The 24,248-nt window shown below is 40.2% G+C and overlaps 1 protein-coding gene and 1 non-coding gene across 2 annotated transcripts in view; one reads left to right on the forward strand and one right to left on the reverse strand.

The window, feature by feature from the left end:
• The window catches only part of Vmp1 (vacuole membrane protein 1), a 99,282-nt gene that overhangs the window by 69,863 nt on the left and 5,171 nt on the right, over positions 1-24,248 (forward strand). The window contains 3 exon segments of the mRNA XM_042054831.1: positions 1,950-2,030; positions 6,072-6,188; positions 11,944-12,005. Coding sequence (XP_041910765.1) covers positions 1,950-2,030; positions 6,072-6,188; positions 11,944-12,005 — 260 coding nt within the window.
• On the reverse strand, positions 23,329-23,519 carry LOC119813906. The gene has a single exon (XR_005285339.1). It is a non-coding gene; the product is annotated as a U2 spliceosomal RNA (small nuclear RNA).

Genomic DNA, 24,248 nt, shown 5'->3' on the forward strand with positions numbered 1-24,248 from the left:
CTGTGAGCTGCCATGTGGGTGCTGGGAATTGAACCCAGGTCCTCTGGAATAGCAGCCTTAACCACTGAGCCATCTCTCCAGCCTGAATTTCCTGACTAGTGTAAAGTACTTTAAGATTTGGTCAAGTACTAATGCATTGGCAGGGGGATAGTTGAGTCCATGAAACTGCATGTTATTTCAGCTAATTGTTTCTTATAATAAAACACACTGCAGATTTCTCATTGACTCCAGTTAATGTACATGAATTATTTGGCATATAATTGTAACTTTAATTCTTAGAACAGAAGACCTAAGACCTATTAGAAGAGCTGAAAGGTCTTTAAATACATAAAGCTTATAAAGTATTCTTTTAATAGATTACTTTCACTATTAAAAAAACTTCCCATTAAAAATATGTTTTGTTTATTTTTCCTTGTAATGTCAGCTTCAAATTAAAAAGCAAAAATAGGACCAGTAACAGTTTCTGTAAACTAAAAAACTGCTGGGAGTCCATGTCTGTAATCGTCACTGTTTGGGAAGCTAATGCAGGAGGATCAGAAGGTCCAGGCCAGCCTGTCCTTTGTAGAAGGAAAGTGTTAGACATGATAAGCCAGTGTGATATCTATAATGTGGTATCTATAATGTTTAACCTTTGTTTCTTTATATAAACTGTGTCAGCATGTCTCTTTAGAAGTTTAAGTCTCTTTGGTTTTTTTGGTTTGTTTTTTTCTTATTTTGTTTTTTGAAATAGGTTTTCTCTGTGTAGATCAAGCTAGCCTGACAGAGATCTGCCTGCCTCTGCCACCTGAGTGCCAGGATTAAAGGCGTGCGCCACCACTGCCCAGCTAGTTTAAATGTGTTGATCTTGTCTAAATCACCAAGTACAAAAATTAATTTTGTATAATTTTATGAATCAGGAATTATGTAAGTGCCATGATAGAACTGAATGAACCTAGGTTTTCATTGATATAAAAAGGACATTTGATGTGTGTGACAGAAAATTGCTCAGACATAGAAAAGAATATAATTTTGGATTTTTGAGGCAATATGAATGGACAGAAGACATTATATGTTGAATGAAATAATTCAGGGACAGAATCTGGGCAGTGGTGGTACACACCTTTAATCCCAGCATTAGGAGGCAGAGGCAGATGGATATCTGAGTTCCAGGACAGCCAAGGCTACACAGAGAAACCCTGTCTCAAACAACAAAAATTCAGGGACAGGAAGATAAATGCCCTTACTGTCACTTACACGTGGAAGCTAAAATGTTGCTCTAAAGGAAGGCAGAGTGTAGTGATCACATTTTCTCTTGGGCATGGGGAGGGAGAAATGAAGAGATGATAGGTACAATAGGGTAGAAGGTATAGCTTCCAGAACTCTGTAGCATGGTTCAACAATGAAGTATTTCAAAATGACTAGTTTAGGCCTCGATGTGTTCATTGCTTTTCTACCATGCTGTTATTTGGATATTAAGTCTGTCAAGTTATAAAAGGGGAAAGAAAAAGATAGGGTAAGCCAGGGTCTCAGCAGAAGGATTTGGGACATGTGGTTTATAATATCCTTTTCATCTTTACAGCATCTAGAGAGAACCCCAGTGATACAGAAATTCATTCTTAAATGTGGAAAGACTTTAAGAGTATGAAACTTTGTGAAGAATTGTTTGTATGTTTTCCCATGAAACCTGCTGCTCCTTCAATATATCAGTATGAGCCAGATGTGGAAGTACATTTCTTTAGTCTTGGCACTGAGAGAGACACGTGTGTATATGAATGATATGGTTTTTGTTGTTGTTGTTTTAAGACAGGGTTTTTCTGTAGCTTTGGAGCCTGTCCTGGAACTAGCTCTTGTAGACCAGGCTGGTCTCCAACTCACAGAGATCTGCCTGCCCTGCCTCCCAAGTGCTGGGATTAAAGGCGTGCGCCACCACCACCTGCCTTGAATGATGTTTTAAATCTTTGTTTTCACAGGACTTTGCATCACGGGCAAAACTGGCAGTTCAAAACCTAGTACAGAAAGTTGGATTTTTTGGAATTTTGGCCTGTGCTTCTGTAAGTAGATTATATTTGATTAATATATATTAATTAATTAATCATATATAAATCTAACTAAATGATGCGAATATAATTTGATCAATTTGTTTTGTGTGTATGTGTATGAGTGTTTTGTGCTCCTGTAAGTATGTCCATGTACCATATTCATTCCTCGTGCCTGCTAAGGTCAGAAGAGGGTCAGATCCTTTGGAGCTGGAATGACAGACGGTTGTGAGCCTCCCTCCATGTGTGTGCTGGAGACTGAACTGGGAACTCCAAGCCATCCCTCCAGCAGCTCAGTTTGTTTTTAAAGACACACTCCTGAATGAAGAGAAATGTTGTTTGTGCAATTTTTGTTGTTTTTTTTTGTTTGTTTTCTTTTGGAAACAGAATCTTATAATGTAGTCCTGGCTGGAACTCACAGAAATCATCCTTCTGCCTCTACCTACTAATGCTACAATTAAAGGTGTGCCCAACTATACCCAGCTGCTATCACTTTTGCTGAATATATTAATTGAGCTTATTTGCATCAAACAGGTTCACAGTCTTGTTTATTGACTTCAAGCATTTCATTACACAATAATGACTTCAGATTTGAAAGACTTGATTCAGCGAGAACAAAAGAAATAAAATTATTCCTCCAAAGAATTAATAATGAAATGAATTAGATAAGTCTTTTTCCAGAGTTTCGAATATTAACAGGAAGATTCATATAAATATAAACCTGACTTAATACATCTTACCTCCTATTTAGAGTGTTGCCATTGGGGGCTGGAGAGATAGCTCAGTGGTTAAGAGCATTGCCTGCTCTTTCAAAGGTCCTGAGTTCAATTCCCAGCAACCACATGGTGGCTCACAACCATCTGTAAAGAGGTCTGATGCCCTCTTCTGGCCTGCAGACATACACACAGACAGAACATTGCATACATAACAAATAAATAAATAAATAAATATTTTTTTAAAAAGAAAAAAAGATTGTTGCCATTGTTTTGGAAGAAAGAGGAATTCAGTTGTCAGAATCATAAAAAGTCATGGTAGTGTCATGTACCTATAGTCTCAACAGTGGCAAGATGGGAAATGGAGTCAGACAGTCTCTGACACACACACACACACACACTCACACTTAAACCAAAATGTCCGTGTGCCTAAATTACTGACGTTGATCCTGGAAACACTAGAAGTTTTCATCGTGTATTCCTTTCTATCACAATGATACGACAAATACAAAATGGCACTTTGAGAGATCTGTGACAAACCAGATGTGGAGCACGGCTATAGCTGGGCTATAGCTGAGGAGTGGAAAGAGGAGGATCAGAAGTTCAGGGTCTTCCTTGGTGACGTAGCAGGCTTGAGGGTTACACCTAGGATACGTGAGGCTTTATCTCCAAAAGCAGCTTGTGAGTTGATGAGGTGATTGAATAAGTAAGTAAAGGCATTTGTGGCCTGAGCTCAACCCCCAGAATCCAAGTAAAGGTGAATTACAGAAAAGCTAGGACTACACAGAAACACTGTCAATCAAAACAATAACCTCAAGAACCAAAGTAGTAAATGTTACTGGTATGTACTTACATGGTAGAGTGTTCACGTAACATAGGCCAAAAATTAACGAATGAAAGGAGAAGGGAAAGGTGTCTGCTATCTCAAAGGGTAAGAAGAATGAGTAGAGACAGTTGAAATACAGTATTAGAAGCCAGGTGTGGTGGTCTTGCTTTTTAAACTCCAAATTTGGGAAGCAGAAGAAGGCAAATCTCTGTGGGTTTAGGCCATCCTGGTCTATACACTGAGTTCCAGAGGTCCATAGAGAGACCGTGTCTCAGAAAAATTAATAAAATAAATGTTTAAAAGTTTATCCTGGCATGGTGGTACACACTTTTAGCCCTACGTCTCAAGGCAGACACAGGTGCATCTCTGAGATCGAGGCTACCTTGATCTACAGAGTGTGTTCCAGGACACCCAGGGCTACACAGAAACCATGTCTCTTTGTGTGTGTGTGGGGGGGGGGGGGACAGAAAGATATAGAAGAAAAGAAGGAAGACACTGTGTTAAGTGAAAAGTACTGTGGTACTGAGGAGCCTGTTGGATGATAATGTTCTTGATTGGAGGCCAAGAGAACAAGCTATAGTGCCTGGGTTCAGATCTTTTTTGTAGGGGAAATGCCTTATTCTGTATAAACATTTTTCTCTACAAAATAACTGTAATAGATTCATATGGGGTTAGGTGTGTTGGTAAGGCAAACTGCTTAGAACAACCTAACTAGCCAGAACACTTGGTAAAAGTTGTCTCCGTTTTCCTGGGGAAAATGAACTTTATTGGTACTCATTTGTAACTGTGTGTTGGAAATTCACTCCTCCATTCTAGACATTCTCTTGATTATTTACAGATAAGAGTTAACATAAGTTTAAAGATGAGTTTGACTGCCTAGAAATTTTTTCTGAGATGTTTTTAATTAAGATTAAAGGGACAGTTTATTAGTTTGTTTTGATTTTTCAAGACATGGTTTCTCTGTGTAGCTTTGGAACCTGTACTGGAACTTGCCCTGTAGACCAGATTGTCCTTGAACTCACAGAGATTTGCCAGCCTCTGCCTCCCAAGTGGTGGGGATTAAAAGCACACACCACCGCTGCCCTGCTTTTAAACTTAGATAAAATTCCTAAATTAAAGCAATTTTGTAGGAATTTTTTTTTTAGTTTGTTTCTTTGTTTTCATTGTGGGGTTTTTTGTTTTGTTTTTGTTTGTTTGGTTTTTGGTTTTGTTTTTTTCTTAAAGATTTATTTATTTATTATGCATACAATGTTCTCTTAACATATATACACCAGAAGAGGCACCAGATCTCATTACAGATGGTTGTGAGCCACCATGTGGTTGCTGGGAATTGAACTCAGGACCTTTGGAAGAGCAGGCAATGCTCTTAACCTCTGAGCCATCTCTCCAGCCCCTTGGTTTTTTATTTTTTTACGACAGGTTTCTCTGTAGCTTTGGAGCCTGGAACTCACTCTGAAGGCCAGGCTGGCCTTGAACTCACAGAGATCCACCTGCCTCTGCCTCCCGAGTGCTGAGATTAAAGGTGTGTGCCACCACCACCTGGCTATCTTCAATAATGTTAAGACTGCCTTCATTCCTTCCCATAGAAAAGAGCCACTAAATGAGCAGAAGTCTACTAAAAGAAATTAAATTTCTACAGATCCATGGGTTTATCCATTTCTTGTTTGTTAAAAACTGTGTTAGTGTGCAGCTTAGTTTGCTGTGATCTTATAGAATGTGTTGTTGGTTGGTTTTGCTCTTACTCTTTTGGCTTTTGCAGGGCCTACCACCCAGCTCCCAAATAAATCACACACACAGGCTTATTCTTAGTTAGGGATGCCCGGCCTGAGCTCAGCTTGTTTCTTGCCAGCTTTTTCCTTTTCTTACTTCTGTATATCTTATCCATGGCTGGCTGAGTGGCTGGCCCCTTGGGTCCTCCTTTCCTTGTTCTCTCACTGCTGCTCCTCCTCATAGTTATCACCTCCTCGTCCGTTCTCCTATTTATCCTCTGCCTGCCAGCCCCGCCTATCCATGCTCCTGCCTCCTTATTGGCCATTCAGCTCTTTATTAGACCCATCAAGTGTGGCAAAGTGACACAGGTTCACAGAGTTAATCAAATGCAGCATAAACAAAAGTCACACACCTTAAAATAGTATTCCCCAACAAGAATGATAGTCTACTATGGATGAGACCCAGTTTAGGGACTTATGTTAGAATTCCTGCCCAGTTGTGCTGGAGAGGGGGCTCAGCAGTTAAGAACACTGACTGCTCTTCCAGAGGTCCTGAGTTCAATTCCCAGCACTCACATTGTGGCTCACAACCATCTTAATAGGACCAGACCCCCTCTTTTGGCCTGTAGTTAGACATGCAGAGTACTCTTATGTTCTTCTAAATGTTGTCTTGCATTGACCAGGGAACCTTCTCTGTGTCACTTGGTAAGTACTGATTAAAGCAGAGTACCACATACCAAATTAAAGTTTCCTTGAATTACCTATGAAAGTTTTGTTTTGTTTTTCTCTCACCCCCCTCTCCCCCCAGATTCCAAATCCCCTGTTTGACCTGGCTGGAATAACATGCGGACACTTCCTTGTACCGTTCTGGACCTTCTTTGGTGCAACCCTGATTGGAAAAGCAATCATTAAAATGCATATCCAGGTAATTATAGCTGAGTCACTGCTTAATGATCTTGATGGAACCAAGGCACTTTTAGTCAGTTAGTTGCTTACTTGATAATAGAGCTCGTAATTATAGAAATATGTGAATTTCCTTGTTTGGTTTTTCTTCTTCCTCTTCCTCTTTCTCCTTTTTCCTTTTAGCTTTATTTTTTGTTCCATGAAACTATCTAAAAACCTATCAAATAAAAGTAGTATTCTCATGTGAGAAAATGCATCATTTTCCTATACACAGTCAAAAAACTGTAGTTTCCTTCCTGACCACCACATGAAAGGGTGCCATGCCACCTTTCATTAATTCTTATTTTCTGTCGCATACTCTACATGGTACTTCCTCTCGGCATCAATACCCTTTACCGAAAACCAGACAGAGGTTAGTTGGGGGGGCGGTAACTGAGGAGATGAGGAAATGCTAGCTGTGAGGTTAGGGAAGTAAGACTCTGCTAGTCCCCAAAGCCACTCTTAGCTTCATCTTACACAAATCAAAAAAGGCTAAGAGCCTAATTGAGAGAAAAATGATTGTGTCTTGGACTGTGATTTCTCTCATCTAAGGGTAATTCTCACTGATAAAAATTAACCTGTAAAGAATGTGTTTTTAATCAGTGTGGTTTACAACAAATAAGAATTTACTAAAAGAAAGTTAGGAACAGTGGAATGATGTCTCTGAAAATAAAAATTTATCCTCATTGATTCTTCCTAACACTTCCCTGGCTCTGGTTCTTAAAGGGGAGGATGAGGGATTGGGGAGATGATTCAGCAGTCAAGAGCACTGACTGCTCTTCCAGGGGACCCTGGTTCATTTTACAGCACCCACATGGCTACTAATAACTATGTATAGCTCTAATCTCTGGAGATCTGACATTTTCTGGCCTCAGAGGACACTGAATGCACATGGTTCACATACATGAAGGCAGGCAAAACACCCATAAACAAATAAAATTTTTAAAAGGAAGGAGGAGTGCCAGGCGTATTTGTTCATGCCTTTAATCCCTGCACTCCGTCAGCTCAGGACCAGCCTGGTCTACATAGCTAGTTCCAAGCCAGCCAGAGATAGATAGACCCTGTCTCAAAAAGGGGTACGAACACTGATGACAATAACATGCCTTCGAGGTTTATTGAGTCTGTCTTCTGCGTCAAAATGATCGCTCACCTATCAGGGATATCGTTTTCTTACTTCAAGGCATTTATTTCTTCCCACTTGTATTAAATGTTTGGGTCAGTGTCATATGTGGTGGCACACACTTTTTATCCCAGCACTCAGGAGGCAGAGGCAGTTGGATCCTCTGAGTTTGAGGCCAGCCTGGTCTAGAGTGAGTTCCAGGATTCAGGCTACAGGGATTATAACCCCCCCCCCAAAAAAAAAAATGTTTAGTTCAGTGAACACAAGTTTTTTTTAATACTACAGTGCTACTTAACGTGCTTAAAATATAATCACTATATGAAAAATGTAAGAATAAAATATTTTATTGAATAGTAGTATTTTGTAACATTTCTCAAGATGTTTTTTCTCTCCTTTTTTGTGTGGGGATAAAGAAGCTAGCGTAGCTTTCTGACTTGTAAGAACAGGAGTGCCAGTCGTTTCAGTACTTCCTTTAAGTTTGAGTTGTAGTCTCTCTTGTTTTGTGTTTGAATGCTTTACTTGCATGTAATGTGTGTGCACTACATATATACTTGCATGTGTGTGTGCCTGGTGCACAAGGAGGCTGAGAGAGGCTGTCCTGTGAAACCAAACTCCAGGCCTCTTCATGACCAGCAAGAGCTCTTAACTACTGAGTCATCTCTCCAGCCCCATAATTTGTAAATTTGTATCTGTCTTATTTGACTCTTCTATAGTAAAGTAACTTTCTTTATATTATCATAAACTTTTATTGTGTGTTTCTTTTTCATTAGTTCTTTGAAAATTTTGAGCAATACATTTTTATCCCATTCACCCCTCCTCACCACCTTCAATACTCACCAAACTTTAAATTATTTTTTTTTAATTTTTAATTCATCATGTCAGTTTGTGCTGCCCATGTACTCATCAATATATGGCCTTTCCTTTGAGCATGGTAGACCTACCAGGGGCCACACCCGTAAAGAAAATTATTGTAAAGTTTTAATGCTGAGCACTTGTCTATAGCTATATATGCATAGCTTAATCAAACCTTTTTTTCAAACATCCTAAGAAGATTTTCTTCTAAGATATACCGGTTCTTTTTTGGTTTTTCGAGACAGGGTTTCTCTGTGACATTGGAGCCTGTCCTGGAATTAGCTCTGTAGACCAGGCTGGCCTCGAACTCACAGGGATCCACCTGCCTCTGCCTCCTGAGTGCTGGGATTAAAGGCATGCGCCACCACCGCCCAGCCAAGCCAGTTCATATTTTTTAATGTTGTACCTCATGCTTTAATGGAAATTAAATTCCTCATACTCAGTGGAATTTTGAGAAGGAAATGCTCTGAGTACAATTGTCATACTTAGAGTTGCTAATAAGTAATAAGTAATACATGTCTATGAGAATGCTGACAGCTAGAACTTGAACCCAGGTACTTGAATCCAGTGTTCTTTCTTTTGCCTTGTCTTAACAAAGTTATTGATATGATTAAGGAACATGAATGGTTTACTGCCTGCTGTTTATCAGACCAATGGCAGGTATGAGGTAGTTTTGCAGGTCTCACAGAGAACAAGCTTACATTTAGAACAAAAAGGCTTGCCTTAAGACCTGGCATTCAAAACAAGCTCTGGAAGTTGAAGTTTGCTCTCTGTCTACTATGTAGAGACAAAAGAAAGAAAATCCATTTATGTTTCTGAAAGGCAAGAATCTGGTTGCTTTACTACTGACTGTGGGTATGTTTACTGTGTTCCATTGTACATAATAACATGCTTATAAAGGCATGTCACTTGATGTGCATCCAGATGTAGCTTAGGAGAACAAGCCTTTCTCGTTGCTTGAGTAGGCAGTATTAATGAGTAATATAAACATTCTGACCAGTTCCAAAGTCCAGGGAAACACCCACACACAAACTTTTCTGTGCTGTACTAAACGTATCTTCTCATTTGCTTTTCTTTCATCCCCTTTTTTTCTCAGCTGAACATTAGACAGCCTTTCAATAAGTTATTTTTATGACTGTCTTTCTGTCTGTTGGTCTTCCTAGAAAGGGTTCCCATCAGCACATCCATTGTGTTGGGTTAGAATCTTCCTGTTTATTAGGGAGATGCAGCTTCTCTGCCTAGAGCAGGATCCTTACAGACATCGTCTTGCTACCGAATGATGAAAAAAATTAACATGGTTATCTGTGTTCATCCGACTTACCATGACTGTTGTTTGTTTGTGTTTGGTTTTTTGGGTTTTTTTGTTTTGTTTTGTTTTTGTTTGTTTGTTTGTTTGTTTGTTTTTTGCCTGTCTGTATCCCCAAGAAAGGGGATCTACATTTGTGGATTCTGAGACCCAGAAAGGTTTCTTCCTTGTATCCCTGAGGTGTTTTGTTGGTTTTCTGAGACAGGGTTTCTCTGTGTATCACTGGCCAGCCTGGAACTCAGAGATCCACCTGCCTCTGCCTGGCACAGTGCTGTAATTAAAGGCGTACACCACCGTGGCCTGGCTTTTGCTGAGGGTTTCTAACTCTGAGTAGCCTCTGGCATGTAGTAGGCACACACTAACAATCTGACAACTGGTCAGTTTAACCTTTTGGCCATTAAGGGCACTTAGCACGTTTCCTCCTTTGTCTGCTCTAGCACCACTAACTTCCTCTGCTCACTTCCTTTATTCCTCATATCCCTTTCCTTTGTTTCTTATATGCACAAGAGCGGGAAAGGTGGTCTGTGCCTTGTGTTTACCAGCTAAAATCCCACTCAGACCTCCAGCCTTGAAGACTGAGACATGTGTTCTTAAATGGCTGACACGTTTTATGTCCTACCAGCACAGTGAATTTTTAAGCTGTTGCATATAAAAAGGAAATTTTGTTTTGTTTCTCAAGCAATGAAGTTGTGCAATTATCGGGCACTGGCTGATTTTGCATTATTAGGCAATGATGGTAGGGAAAGCTTATGGTGTTGAAATCACTGGAAGTCACACCATTATTTCTGTTGATGAGTGAAAGCCTTAGGGCTCCAAACAGCCGGCTCCTGGTGTAGACACCTGTGCTGGTGCTTTCCCTCTAAACCTACTCCACAGTTTCTCTCTCTCTCTCTCTCTCTCTCTCTCTCTCTCTCATTATGTATACAGTGTTCTCCCTGCGTGTATGTCTGCAGGCCAGAAGAGGTTTCATTACCATCATTACAGGTGGTTTTGAACCACCATGTGGTTCCTGGGAATTGAACTCAGGGCCTCTGGAAGAACAGCCAGTGCTCTTAACCGCTGAGCCATCTCTCCAGCCCCCCTCCCCTTCCACCATTTCTATAATCTTGATGTGTTACTCTTCTTCCTGGTTGCTCTGCCTTACCTGCTACTTGCCTCACTTTTATAGTGAAAGATTAACAAAAAAAGGAAGCCTGTTGTTATGTGTTTTATTCTCACTCCTCCCCTTTGGTCACACTGTCTAGAGTAATTATTTAACAGCAACAGAGCACTGAAGAGTTTGTTATCAGGAATTTGGAGAAACTCCAGGAATCCAGCTTTATGCATATTTAGTTAGAGAATTATTGTGCAGCCTTAAAAGCTAAAGTTAAACAGAGGCTGTTGAATCCTAATCAGTCATATACTTAAATGTGACCTTTCCTTTCCCTGTCATTCCATGTTACATTGTTGGCTTCTTTTCCCTTTTCGTTTCTTTTAACTACTAGTGGCATTTGAGAGAAAAGCAGAGAGTGAGAGAGAAAGTTTGTGTTTCTGTAATTACCACCTCTCTACTGTTTGTAGAAAAATCAGGAAAGTTCTTCAAGATTTTTAAGAAGTGTTCTCAGCTCTGTGTTTCCTAAAAACCCTTAATATTGCTTAATGTACCCATACTAAGTACTTTATGCTCACATGTGTTGAATCAAGCTGAGAATATTTGCTACCTTCTAGCCATAAAGGTATTTTGGTATTGTTGCTTTAATGTCAGGTATTGATATCTTTAATAGAGTACTTCATACCCACCAGACTAGAATCTTGGAAAGTCATGAGGAACTTTTAGCCCTAAACCTGGAAGGTCGGGCTTGTTCCAGGTTCTGGGCACTTTGATCTGGTTGCTGTAAAACCTTCCTAAAACGATAGACAGTCTTTCTAAAATCTAAAGTAGACTTAGGCCAGTCTCCTACTGTTGGTCCTTGGTGGGAGCTGTATGGCAGCCGGTGGCTTCTGCTCTGTACTGATTCTAAGATGCTCCACTATTTCCTCCCAGGCTCAGGTTTCATGATGCACAGTTCCTCTGAGACATACTCCTGTATCCTGGTAAAAGACTGCAGCTGTGCTCAAGGAAGAGCATCTTTAAAATACCGAGGACCACTTGAATTAAATGGTCTCTTATTTTAAAAGAAGTATTAACATTATTGTTAGGAGCTGGTAATCACTTCTTTGTTTCTTTTTAGACAATTACACTTTAGAATTTACAGGTAGTTCTTTTTTTTTTTTTTTTTTTTTTTTTTTGGTTTTTTGAGACAAGGTTTCTCTGTGGCTTTGGAGCCTGTCCTGGAACTAGCTCTTGTAGACCAGGCTGGTCTCGAACTCACAGAGATCCGCCTGCCTCTGCCTCCCGAGTGCTGGGATTAAAGGCGTGCGCCACCACCGCCCGGCTACAGGTAGTTCTTTTAAATGACTATTTAACTGTTTTCTTTACAGAAAATCTTTGTTATAATAACTTTCAGCAAGCACATTGTGGAGCAGATGGTGGCTTTCATTGGGTAAGTAGTTCCTTAAAGATTAATATTATTATTGTGGTTTAATGTTAATATTGTGTGTGGAAGAGGAAAGTAGAATAAAAAATTTTAAAATGACTGTTTTTGAGAAACAAAAAGTGTTTGCCCTATTATTAGTTATTGAAAAGACATTCTTGCCCAACTGAAGGGAAGAATGAAGTTCACTTTTTCCACTTCTTTGAAAGCTAAATATGTATCAGATCACATAAATCTTGATTTCAAAGAGCTTTGGGGTTAAAGTCTGTGGCCTCTCTTTGTAGAAAAGGCATGCATGTGTCATTACAGTTTAGTGGGGCTTTAGGCCAACTACACAGTTGCATGTTAAGTTGAATATAAATCATGAAGTTTTAGTGTTTCACTAAATGGGGTGCAGTGGCATGTTAAAATATTCTCAAAATTTATGAAGTAGGAAGCTGTTATTTTACTAGTGAAAAATTAGGCCAATTAAAGTTCTAAACTCCAGTGCTTTTGTTTGTTGATTGATTGATTGATTGATTGATTGATTGATTGCAGTCTTAACCTACAATTCAAATGATAATGTCACAAAATCATTGGCTACAGGCCAACAAGTTGTTATTATAATATTTTAACATAAAGTTTGAATGATAATATCACAAAATTGTCAGCTATGGGTCTACAAAACCGTAAAGAAATAACCCATTTTGATTTTAACTGGAATTTGAAAAGTCTGGCGTTATAAATAAAACGAAGACTTGTTGGGTTCTTAGTTGCTTGCTTCATCCTTCATGTTTTTTTTTTAATCATTTTCTGCAAGAGACAGTTTCCCTTCATAAGAGATGGAGCGGTGCTGTGAAGGAAGCATGCTAAGTTGAAGTGCATTTCGCTTATTCTTCATGTAAATCTTCATCTTAAAAGTCACTGACACAACCAAATATTTGTGAAATTTTCTGCCATTTAAAATGAATTGCTATTTGGTGATCAGTTTGTGTTGGTTTATTATTCTTTAAACTGTGTACTATTTAGCATAGTTACCCTTTTGATTTTTCTAGAGTTTCTCTGTGTAGCCTTGGCTGTCCTGGAACTCACTCTGTAGGTCAGGCTGACCTTGAATTCCCAGAGATCTGCCTGGCTAGCATAATTACTGTTATGTGTTATATTTTATAGTAAAAATAGTTTTTACGGTATTTTATATCTCATCTCTAATAAAATAAGGAAAAATATATTCTTGAGACTATACTAAGTAGAACCAAGTATTGGTTTATTAATTCTTAAATTTCTGATTATTAATATGTATATAATATATAATAAGTATAATTTATATATGAAACCTCTCTGGTTTTTTTCCTGCCTGGATCTGTATAAACTAAATCCTTCATATGTCAACATATATCACTTTCAAAGCAAAACAAGGGGAGGTGGGCCTGCTGGTTCAGGCCTGTCATCCCAGCCCTGGGGGAGGCTAAATTAGGGTCCAGAGTTTGAGGCCATCCTGAGGTCTTGAGACAGTTCTGGAAGAGCAGACACATTGTAAGCTGTCATACATGCCAACACATTGTAGAATGATAACATTGTAAGCTGTCATACGTGCCTACACATTGTAGAATGATAACATTGTAAGCTGTCATAGGTGCCTACACATTGTAGAATGATAGTGCATGCGGCACCCACTTTCTTCATTTCTCCTTTCCTCAGTCATGGTTTCAGCTGCTTTACACCCTTACCACCGTCATGTTTTTCCAGCCTTTGGAGTTTCTAGAAGCTTGTAATACAGAGCTCCTGTCTCATCTACTGAAACTGTTTCTGTCCTTCCCCATCTGTTACAATGTACCAATGTTAGTAACTTTCTAAAAATTTTTAGTCTGGGAATGTTACCAACAGTATCCTCAGTCCTCTACTTTTTTTTTTGCTTAACACCCTCACTTGTTTTCCTTTTGTTCTTAAAACCAAAGTTCCTTGAAAAGGTGTCTATAAGAGCTCTGGGTGTCTCCTGCTCAGTGTCACAGATGCTTGCAATTCCCACCATTCATCTGCCTTAGGGTGAAGCCTTAACCTTGCACTCGTGATGTTTCAGGCCAAATAATTCTTTGCTATGAGGGACTGTCCCATGCATTGTTAAAATAGCTAACAATGTTGCTGGGCAGTGGTGGCACAAGCCTTTAATCCCAACGGCAGAGGTGAGCTGATCTCTGTGAGTTCAAGGCCAGCCTGGTCTACAAGAGCTAGTTCCAGGACAGGCACCAAAGCTACAGAGAAACCTTGTCTCGGAAAAAAAAAAAAAAAAAGACATCTAACAATGCCCTTGTCCTCTACAAATTGTATACTCTTAGCAGCTCCCAGTCTGACAGGTCATTCCAGGGGCTAAAGATACTGCTCAGCAGAATACCATTTGGGCAGCATGTTGAGGCCCTAGGTTCAATCGCAAATAACAATTATCATCTTATAGGCATGGATTGCTCAATTGTAGAGTATAGGTCTCACATGTATAATGTCCCACGTATTCTTCCCAGTACCACAAAAAGTGCATGTGTTTTCCACACTGGTGCCAAATGTTGTGTGTAGGATAAACCCCATCCATCATCCACAGTTTTTCAGCTTTTATCCTCAGAAAACCTTCTGATTTGGTCAAGTATTTCTGAGCTAGGAACCTCTCCGCACAGCAACATACAGTACATACACTTATAGTTTTGTAGTTTTTGTGTTTATGAATATATGACTACTTGTTGCACTCCACCCTCTTTTTTTCTGGAGTCTTATGTAGCCCAGACTGACCTCAAACATTCTTATGTAGTTGAGACTGGTCTTAAACTTGTGATCCTCGTGCCTCTACCTCCTGAATGCTTGAATTATAAATATTCCCCACAACGCTCAGTTTTATGTGGCTCTGAGGATCAAATGTAAGACTTTATATGCGTTGGGCAAACACTCTACCAACAAGCTACCTCCCTAACCCTGATTGCATCTTTTTTCTACCAACCCACAGAGATCCCCCTTTTCTGCCACCCAAGTGATGGGATGAAAGGCATATGTCCCCATGTCTAGCTCTGTAAGCTCCTAATACCAGAGAGCATGCTTTCTTGTTCACTGGCCTGAGCACCTGACCACTTGACTGACACATAGCAGGTACTCAGGAAACGAGCACATGCTATCCAAATAGAAAAGTCAACAGGTCATTTGCATACCCCCTTTTTTATTTTTTTTTCCTCAGATTTTGGAGTTTCTAAGAAATTCTGCCATTTCTCTACAGTATATAGAAGTTGAAGTGCCTTTGGACAACTTAGTTAAAGTGTAATATATTTTGTTTTTTCAAGTCCCCAACTCCTTTCTTTTAAACTACACTTGCCTAGTCCCTCAAAAAAATCACAGTGAGCGGCTAGACAAATGGCTCTGGTTTAGGGTACTTTTAGAGAACCCAAGTTTGGTTTCCAGCACCCACAATGATGGCTCACCTGCAACTCCAGCTCAAGGGATCTCATTCCCCTGGCCTCAATGGGCACTTAACTAGTGCGCATACCTACATGCAGACATATACATATACACTATCAAATTATATATTAGTCATGCAGCAGGGGCAGGCCATATCTGTGAGTCTACAGTGAGTTCCAGGACAGCCAAGGCTACACAGGGAAACTCTGTCTTGAAAAAAAAACAAAGATAATTTTCTCTAAAAGATAGAAAATCTGGGAATGTATCTTAAGTGTTTGCCTAGCTTGCACAAAGCCCTGGATTCGGTCTCTAACACCACATGAAACAGGTGTGGTATCAGCTGCCTTATATCCCAGAGCTCAGGAGGTTGCGTGGGGAGAGGGGGGCCTGGAAATTCAAGGTCATCTTCAGTTACACAGAGATTGAGGCCAGACTGGCTACAAGAAACTGTCTTTTTTTTTTTTTAAGATGATTTTCATTCTAATACATTCAAGAGTTACTAGATTCGTGTTTTTATTGAATCAGATAGAATTCCCTGATGTCTTTGTCTTTTTCCAAGAAGTACCTGCAAGGATTGTCTCAGCTTCTGGATTAGCTATTAAGTCATATAAGTATGAAGCAGGATTGATGGCTCGGTGGTCAAGTAAACAAACAAATTTTAAATATCTTTAAATGATGTAAGTTAGGGGCTGGAGAGATGGCTCAGAGGTTAAGAGCACTGTCTGCTCTTCCAAAGGTCCTGAGTTCAATTCCTAGCAACCACATGGTGGCTCACAACCATCTGTAATGGGGTCTGGTGCCTTCTTCTGGCACAGACAGAATATTGTATACATAATAAATAAATAAATAAATAAATAAATATTTAAAATAAATAAATAAATAAATGATGTAAGTTAGATTTGACTTAATTACCAGATGCCAAAAAAATACTCTTTGTCAGTGATAAATTTATAATCACAATCTCTAATCAAACATGATAATATTTGATTTCCTAAATTTTGGGATACGAAATTGTTTTTGTTTTGTTTTTTTCTCTTGAGACAAGATCTCTACATAGCCCGAGCCATCCTCAAACTCACAGAGATCATCCTGCCTCTGCTAGGATTAAAGGCCTGTACAGCCATGCCTGGCTGAAATAGGAAATGTTTTTAAATACGTGTCCAAGTGGTGGTGTTGGTGCACGCCTTTAATCCCAGTACTCAGGAGGCAGAGGCAGGCGGATCTCTTGAGTTGGAGACAAGGCTGGTCTACAGAGTGAGTTCAAGGACAGTCAGGGCTATACCAGGACACCCTATCCCCTATCCCCCCAAAAAAGAGTGTGTGTTAGCACTTCTATAAAATAAAAGAATGTAGCTCATGTTTGTCTGGTACTAGCTGTATAGCTGAGAATGCTCTTGAATACCTTCTTTCTGTCTTTTCCTTCCTTCCTCAACCCTACTCCTGTCTGGTTTTTGTTTTTGTTTGTTTGGTTTTTGGTTTTTTGGGAGAGGTTTCTCTGTGTTGTTTTGGAACTCTCTCTGTAGACTAGACTGCCCTCAAACTCAAAGATCCACCTGCCCCTGCCTCTTGAGTGCTGGTATTGAAGGAGTGCACCACCACTGGCCGGCTTGAACTGCTATTCCAAATAATATAAGTATGGAGTAACCTAGCTAAATATCATACCCTAATTTAAATAGTGCCTATCCTCCAATTATAATTAACAGATTTATTTCTAGGACAATTCTAGAAAGTAGTTGTCAGTATCACTAGGTTTAAGGGAAAGAGTCCTTATTATCAACTTCTAAATCAATAGGTTGATCTGGCTATATATGTAAATAATCAGATGTACTGGATCACTTACATATTCTGAAAGGTTAGGATGCAGAGAACAGCCTTCTAATTTAAGGTGTGTTTAGCCGATATATTAAGGTGTATTTAGCGCGATAGAGACAGAATTCTATTATTGTTTTTAAAAGTTTTCTTATATGTTGTTTTGCACTCTTTGAAGAAAGCCAGAAGAAAGCATCAAAGCACCAGGAAACTTGAGAACTTGAAAGGCATTATTCTATTTCTTGTGGCTTGAATATTATTATGATGACATAAAACTGCTTTCTTGTAATTGTAGACTTTCTCCATTGTGAGACCTTCACATATTTCTTGAAGTACAGAACCAAATGATAAAAATTGTAATTATAAAATGACATGTTCCAGAATTAGAAGAAAATAGAGGCTAAGAATTCCCAGAAAATAACATTAAGTCTATGACTCGCAGCAAGCCATATGCAGAACATTGGCTTGCTGTCAGCTTGCCAGGGTCTTATTGGAAGACAAAGTCCCCAGTTTTACCACACAAAAGAAGTTTCCATAACTCAGTCATTGAACTCGAGGGCTGGGGGATGGGGTTGGCTGGAACAGGGACTTTTTACCAGATACAGAATGTTCCATGCTCTTCTTTGCTGTCTCCTATTTTTGAGTTAACTTGGTGTTTGACCTCAGAGTCAGGCTTGCCTGTGGCAAGAGAGATCATTTGAACCAGTTAGTAATTAAGTGCTGAAATCGGAATGTTGTTTCTTGTTCCTCCCTCTATGGAAAGTAGTTAGAATGAGCTATGTCAGTCTAGACCATGGGAGGAAAAACACAACCTTTCCTTTTTGTTGTTTCTGTTTGAGTTTGTTGTTGTTTAATGTCTTGTTGTTGAGAGAGGGTCTCCCTGTGTGGCCTGGGCTAGCCTGGAACTCACTTTGTGTAAACCAGGCTGACCTTGAACTCACTAGAATTCTGCCTAGGATTAAAGTCACACCCCCTCCCCCCCACCTTGACTGACTATCTTTTCAATCTAAAATGTAAACTAGTTCACATCTCTGATTCTTTTTGAAATTTATAATTATGAAATGATTTTCTTAAAAAGCTATTGAAGTCTGGACTACAAGCATTCATTTCTGGGCATGGATAAACAAAGTTTAGGCCCGGCTTCGGGGATCCAGTTCTACACACTGCTTTTAAAGTGACCTTCCTCTGGTGACAAGAGCAGCCCTTCCCAAATCGGCGGTAGTCTAGAGAAACCCTTCAGTGTTTCTGTCGTAGACACTGGGGTGTGGCATAGTTAGTCCGTCAGTGAGAAACAGCTCTCAGCATTTCAGTGGAGTAGTGCAGCTGAAAACCAGTTAGTTAGATGGTGTCAAGTTTACAGGGTTAAGGGAATTCCTGACACATTTTAATTACCCTATAAATATTTCTTAGATATACACGGGACTGGAGAGATGGCTCAGGGATTAACAGCACTTGCTGTTTTCTTGGTGGACCCGGGTTCTGTTCCCAGAAGCCATGTTGGGTGAAGCGCAACTATCTGTAACTATCTTCATGGGATCTGTGCCTTCTTAGGCACCTGTACATACATACATACATACATACATACATACATACATACATACAAGCCAGGCGGTGGTGGCACACGCCTTTAATCCCAGCACTCGGGAGGCAGAGGCAGGCGGATCTCTGAGTTCGAGGCCAGCCTGGTCTACAAGCGCTAGTTCCAGGACAGGCTCTAGAAACTACAAGGAAACCCTGTCTCAAAAAACCAAAAAAAAAAACAAAAAAAAAAACCATACATACATACACACACACACACACACACACACACACACACACACACACACACACTCAGGCACACACACATACACATTAAAAAAAAACTTAAAGAAAAAAGAAAGTACAATTTGCAACTGAGTATGGTGATATACATGTGAGGGAGAAAGGAGAAAACTAAAAGGAGGCTGGAAAAATGATAAAAATATAAAAACTAGCTTGGTGTGATACTGAATACACTCCTTCAGTCCCTACACTCTGGAGACAGAGGCAGGTGGATCTCTGAGTTCGAGGCCAGCCTGGTTTCCATAACAAGTTCTAGGATAGTCAGAGCAACATAAAGAGAAAATATCAATAGAAATAGGTCAGAATTCTTGCCTGATAGCTCACCCATGTAATCTTAGCACTTAGAAAGCTGAGACAGGAGGATTACCATGATTTCCAGGTCAGTCTGACCTACAGAATATTACTCTGTCTCCAAAAAACGCAACCTGATGCATTGATTAGCCTCTCTGCTTTGAAAACTGGAATGAAGATGTATTTCTGAGATGGGCTGAGGCTGCACGATTGAAGGCAGTGGAGGCCAGTCTCAGTCAGCTGTTTGAATAGGACCAGTAGGATTGTTTTCCCTATCACAGCAGACCACTCCTCAAACTCCTTCATTCACTGGCAGAGTCCCCTTTGCCCTCCATGCTCGGGTCTGCATTCTACTGGAGAGAGTAGCAGCTAATGTTCTGGTTCTTACAGGAAACAACCCCAAATGTTCAAAAGCAAAACCCTGTGTGCTAGAAACTCACTGAGGCAGTAACAACCATCCTTGTGAAGTTTCTGAATGAAGCAGAGCGGTCTGTCTTCCAGCAAGCCTGCAAGAAAGGGTGGTTTCATGTGTATAAATAATACCACCGGGTACACAGCAAGCTAAGTTGAATACAAAAGAAGTTTTAACTGTTACAGAGGGGCACACATGCAAATGCAATTCAAGATGTTTTAATCCCAAACCCTGAGGTTGAATCACAGCAATTTTAGAAGGTGCCAGAGACTATGAGTCCAAACAAGCCATATAAGAAGCCCTGCATTTTTCAGTGTAGTATGTAATTCTCACTCTGGATTTATTTTATGATGGAGTACTCTTCCAAAATCCTGGTGTATAAAGAAACCACAGTTCAGGTCCAAAAGGAAGTAAAATATACAAGTCACCAATTTCCCCGTACAATATCAGCTTCATAGATTATATTCTGTGTCCAGTTAGGTTGAAACGATAGTAACCCTTTCATTCCAAATACTCAGAATTACTAGACCTTCTTTTTACTAGGTTAAAATGCTTATCTTTCTCTGGGCAGTAGCATCACATGCCTTTAATCCCAGCACTCGGGAGACAGATATCTGTGAGTTCCAGGACAACCTGGGCTACACAGAGAAACCCTGCCTCAGAGCACCAACCCGACAGTGCTGGTGTTCAGTGCCCGTCTACTCTTGCTCTTGCGTTATGAGGTCATAGCTGAGGTCTTGTGATTTCTCCCTCTAATCTCTGAGGGCAGGACAGCTGTAAATATTAATGCAGGCCTAGGAGATGGCCTTTGGCTTCTTCACAAGGCTTCTTGATAAATTCCCCCACTCTTTGTAAGGAGTCCACCTTCATAGGAGGATGTCGGGTAATCTGTCATTGTTGAATAAGGCCAGGAGTCTGAGGTCGGTTCTGAGTCACTGTGAATAGAGCTCTAGTATTGGTTGGTCCCCAGGGAAACTGGTGGTTAAATACTGTGAGAATCTTTATCAGACAGGAAATGACAACTCATTAAAATACTAACCGTTAAGCCTGTTTAGATCACTCACTGTCTGGGGAAGGTGAGGAGGAAAATTTAACCCTACAATGTTTGACTAGAGTGTTCCTATTTCTAAAAACAGAATTTTTACAAGTCTCTTACCAAGAAAGAGACTTAGCTCCTTGTTATGTAGAAGACAGGTCTGCGTATGTTGGAAGCAGAGTGGAAAGGACCTCCTATTTATCCCATTGTTCCCTTAAATGTCCAGTTCATTCTGTTCAGAAGACTTGAGAGTTCTAGGCTAGCCTGCACTCCATATGGAGGTTCTGTCCACCACCATCACCCCCGCAGAAGAAGAAGAAAAGGGAGATGTTTTCTACTTAGGGCTGTGCTCCTATGCTTCTGGACTGCATCCCAGCTGTATCGTAAACAATAGAATTCTCCAGAAAATCCAGGAGCCCAGGCAGGAGGATGTGTATTCAAGGCCCACCTGGACTATATTTTGAGACCCTGTCTCAAAAAACAACCAAACAAAAAGTGCAAGGAAGAATTCTCTGAAGCCAGAGGATAAATTTTATTTACTAATTGAATCCAGAAAATTCTTAAGACAAAAGCTTTCTGTTCGAGTACAGGTTTTAAGCACAGGTTTGGCTGTCCAGATTCCTAAAAAGCTCTTCATAGCTGTCCGTTAGAAAGACAAGATAGTCGGGCGGTGGTGATGTACGCCTTTAATCCAAGCACTCAGAAGGCAGAGGCAGGCGGATCTCTGTGAGTTCGAGGCCAGCCTAGTCTACGAGAGCTAGTTCCAGGACAGGCTCCAAAAGCTACCGAGAAACCCTGTCTCGAAAAAACAGAACAACAACAACAAAAAAGACAAGATAATATTGGACACTACAGTAAACACCTGTAATCTCAGCACTCTGGAGGCAGGGTCAGGCGGGTCTCTGTGAGTTCCAGCAAGACAGCCTATGTAGAGGGAAGGGGAAGAGAGATTGATTTTGTAGAAATAGCTTGCTCTCCTCTTGGACATTTCATCTGCTAATTAAGCCTATTAAGCCTTAAAATGGATTTTAGAAGCGTGTGGTGGTGGCTTTGAAAAGCGGGGGGGTAGAAGGCAGATGTGACCCGTTCTTCTGATCTTAGTACTTGGGATGTAATAGGCAGGAGGACCAGGAGTTGAGTTGACTAGCTCCTAGCCAATCTGGGCTACATGCAACCATGTCTCAAGCCAGTAAGACGGCTCAATGTGTAAGAGCACCTGATGCCAAACATGATGACCCAAGTTGTGTCCCTAAGACCCATTTGTGAGTTTTCAACGACCCCCATGTTCAGACCTTGGGATGACTGCTGTTTGATACTCAGCAGAGGGCTGCTAGAAAACTTAGCCTCAGAGTGTGCACAGAGAATCACCTTATACCCATCATTTCCTATTTCGGACCCATGTCAGCATGTTTTTTACAGTAAGATATAACTTATATGCTGAGATCCTGGGGGAAGGTCATTCATGTCCCCTGCAGTAGTCAGAGGAATTTCTACTACTTAACAAAATAGTACATTTTTGTTGGTTTGGTTTTGGGGTTTTTTTTGTTTGTTTGTTTTATTTTTGTTGTTTGTTTGTTTGTCTGTCTGTTTGTTTGTTTGTTTTGGTGGGGATAGGTTGAGACAGACAAGGTCTCTCTTTGTAGCTCTGACTGTCCTGGAGCACACTATGTAGAGTAGGCTGACCTCTGTCTCCCAAGTGCTGAGATTAAAGGCTTATGCCACCATGCCCAGCGTTTGTTGGTTTAATTTAATTCATATATGTTATCTTGTGAGTGTGTGTGTGTGTGTGTGTGTGTGTGTGTGTGTGTGTGTGTTTGACAGTTTATAGGAGTCAGTGTTCTTTCCACCTTGGACCAAGCATGGGCTGTGAGGCTTGTGGGCAAGCACCTAACCCACTGAGCAGCCTGGATGGCCTTATTTGACAAGCTTTCACCGTGTACTCTAGCCTGATCTGGAACTTGCTATCCTCCTGCCTCAGTTTGCCCAGTGCAGGTTTTATAGGCATGTTCTCCCATTTTCGGCAAAACAGTATTTTTTTTCAGCTCATATTTCTGTTAAGTACAGTGCCCCCATGTCACAACAATACACTAACAGAAAGCACATTTGATTAGGAAAGTCCAAACAGAGTCGTGAGTGTAAGGAAAGGCTCAGTTTCATAGCAGGGTCTAGCTTGGTTGCTCTACCCGTGATGGAGAAGTAACTCAAAGGTACTTAGGTGTGGTTTTATATGTGGTGAACCAACTTGAAACAAAGAATGCCCATGAATAATAATAATAATAAACTGGTGGACTCTAGTGTACTTGGAAAAGGTACAGGACCTATATTAAGCAACAAATGAAAATCTGCGCATTATGGAATAGTCATCCCACCCGCTCTTCCCCAGCCTCTGCCAGCTCTGGGGCTTCCTCAGGTCTGACCGTTCCTGGCATATCTGAGAACAGAAGGTAATGCAAGCCTTTATGAGGCAATATGAAGAGAGTTCAGAATGAACGGTCTTGTTAGAGACGTGAATAGAGTTAAATGTGCTCTAAAAATTATTTTTTTTTATGTCCCCGAGGGGGTGCACCGTTCCTTGAGTTACTGCAATACCAGGTCGATGCGTGGAGTGGACGGAGCAAGCTCCTATTCCAACTCCTAGTTCCAAAAATCCATTTAATATATTGTCCTCAGATAGAGACCGTATCAGATATTAAACTGATAAGAACAGATACTATACTTGATCTTAGTCAAAAGGCCAAGAAGCGATTCTAAAAATTATTTTAAAAATAAAAGTTTACTTACAAACTGGTCAGGACCCTTTTCTTCCCCTCATGTTATTTTGAGTGTATTTATTATTTGTGTTTGTTGTTTGGTTTGAGATGGGGTCTCACACTATTGTCCAGGCTGTGGCCGCTGTGGCCTCAGACTTAAGCATTTCTCCCGCATCATTCTCTTAGGTCTGCAATTATAGGTGTGAGACACTACATACAGCTGGTTTCTCCTCTTCTTTCTTCTTTTTATAACAGTAATTACTGTTTGCCAAGAAGTTTGACTTCTGTCTGTGCTAACATATACTTAGGTCCAAAACCATGGGAAGCAGTCAACTTAAATCAAGTTTGAGTTCTGAGCTCTAGAGTTTCTTGGGGGTTTTCTTTTAAGAGTTTATGATTGGTCTTTGTTGTTTAGTTTTGTTGGTTCTTTTTTTTTATTTCTTCCCCCTTGTTCTAAAAGTCAGTAACAAGAAACAAAATATCAAATCTTACCGTTCACAAAAAAAAAAAATTAATTAATTTGGGGGGTGGGTTATTTATTTATTTTCAGGGCAGGGTTTCTCTGTGTAACCCTGGCTACACTGGGACTCATTTTGTAGACCAGGCTGACCTCCATCTCAGAAGTTCCCTCTGCCTCCCAAATCATCCACAGAATTTTTTATCCATCTTGACTTTTTTTGTTTTGTTTTTGAAAAAAAAAAAAAAAAGACAGGGTTTTGCTGTAG

Source organism: Arvicola amphibius, chromosome 4 (genome assembly GCF_903992535.2).
Source record: "Arvicola amphibius chromosome 4, mArvAmp1.2, whole genome shotgun sequence".
In the NCBI taxonomy this organism is placed as follows: domain Eukaryota; kingdom Metazoa; phylum Chordata; class Mammalia; order Rodentia; family Cricetidae; genus Arvicola; species Arvicola amphibius.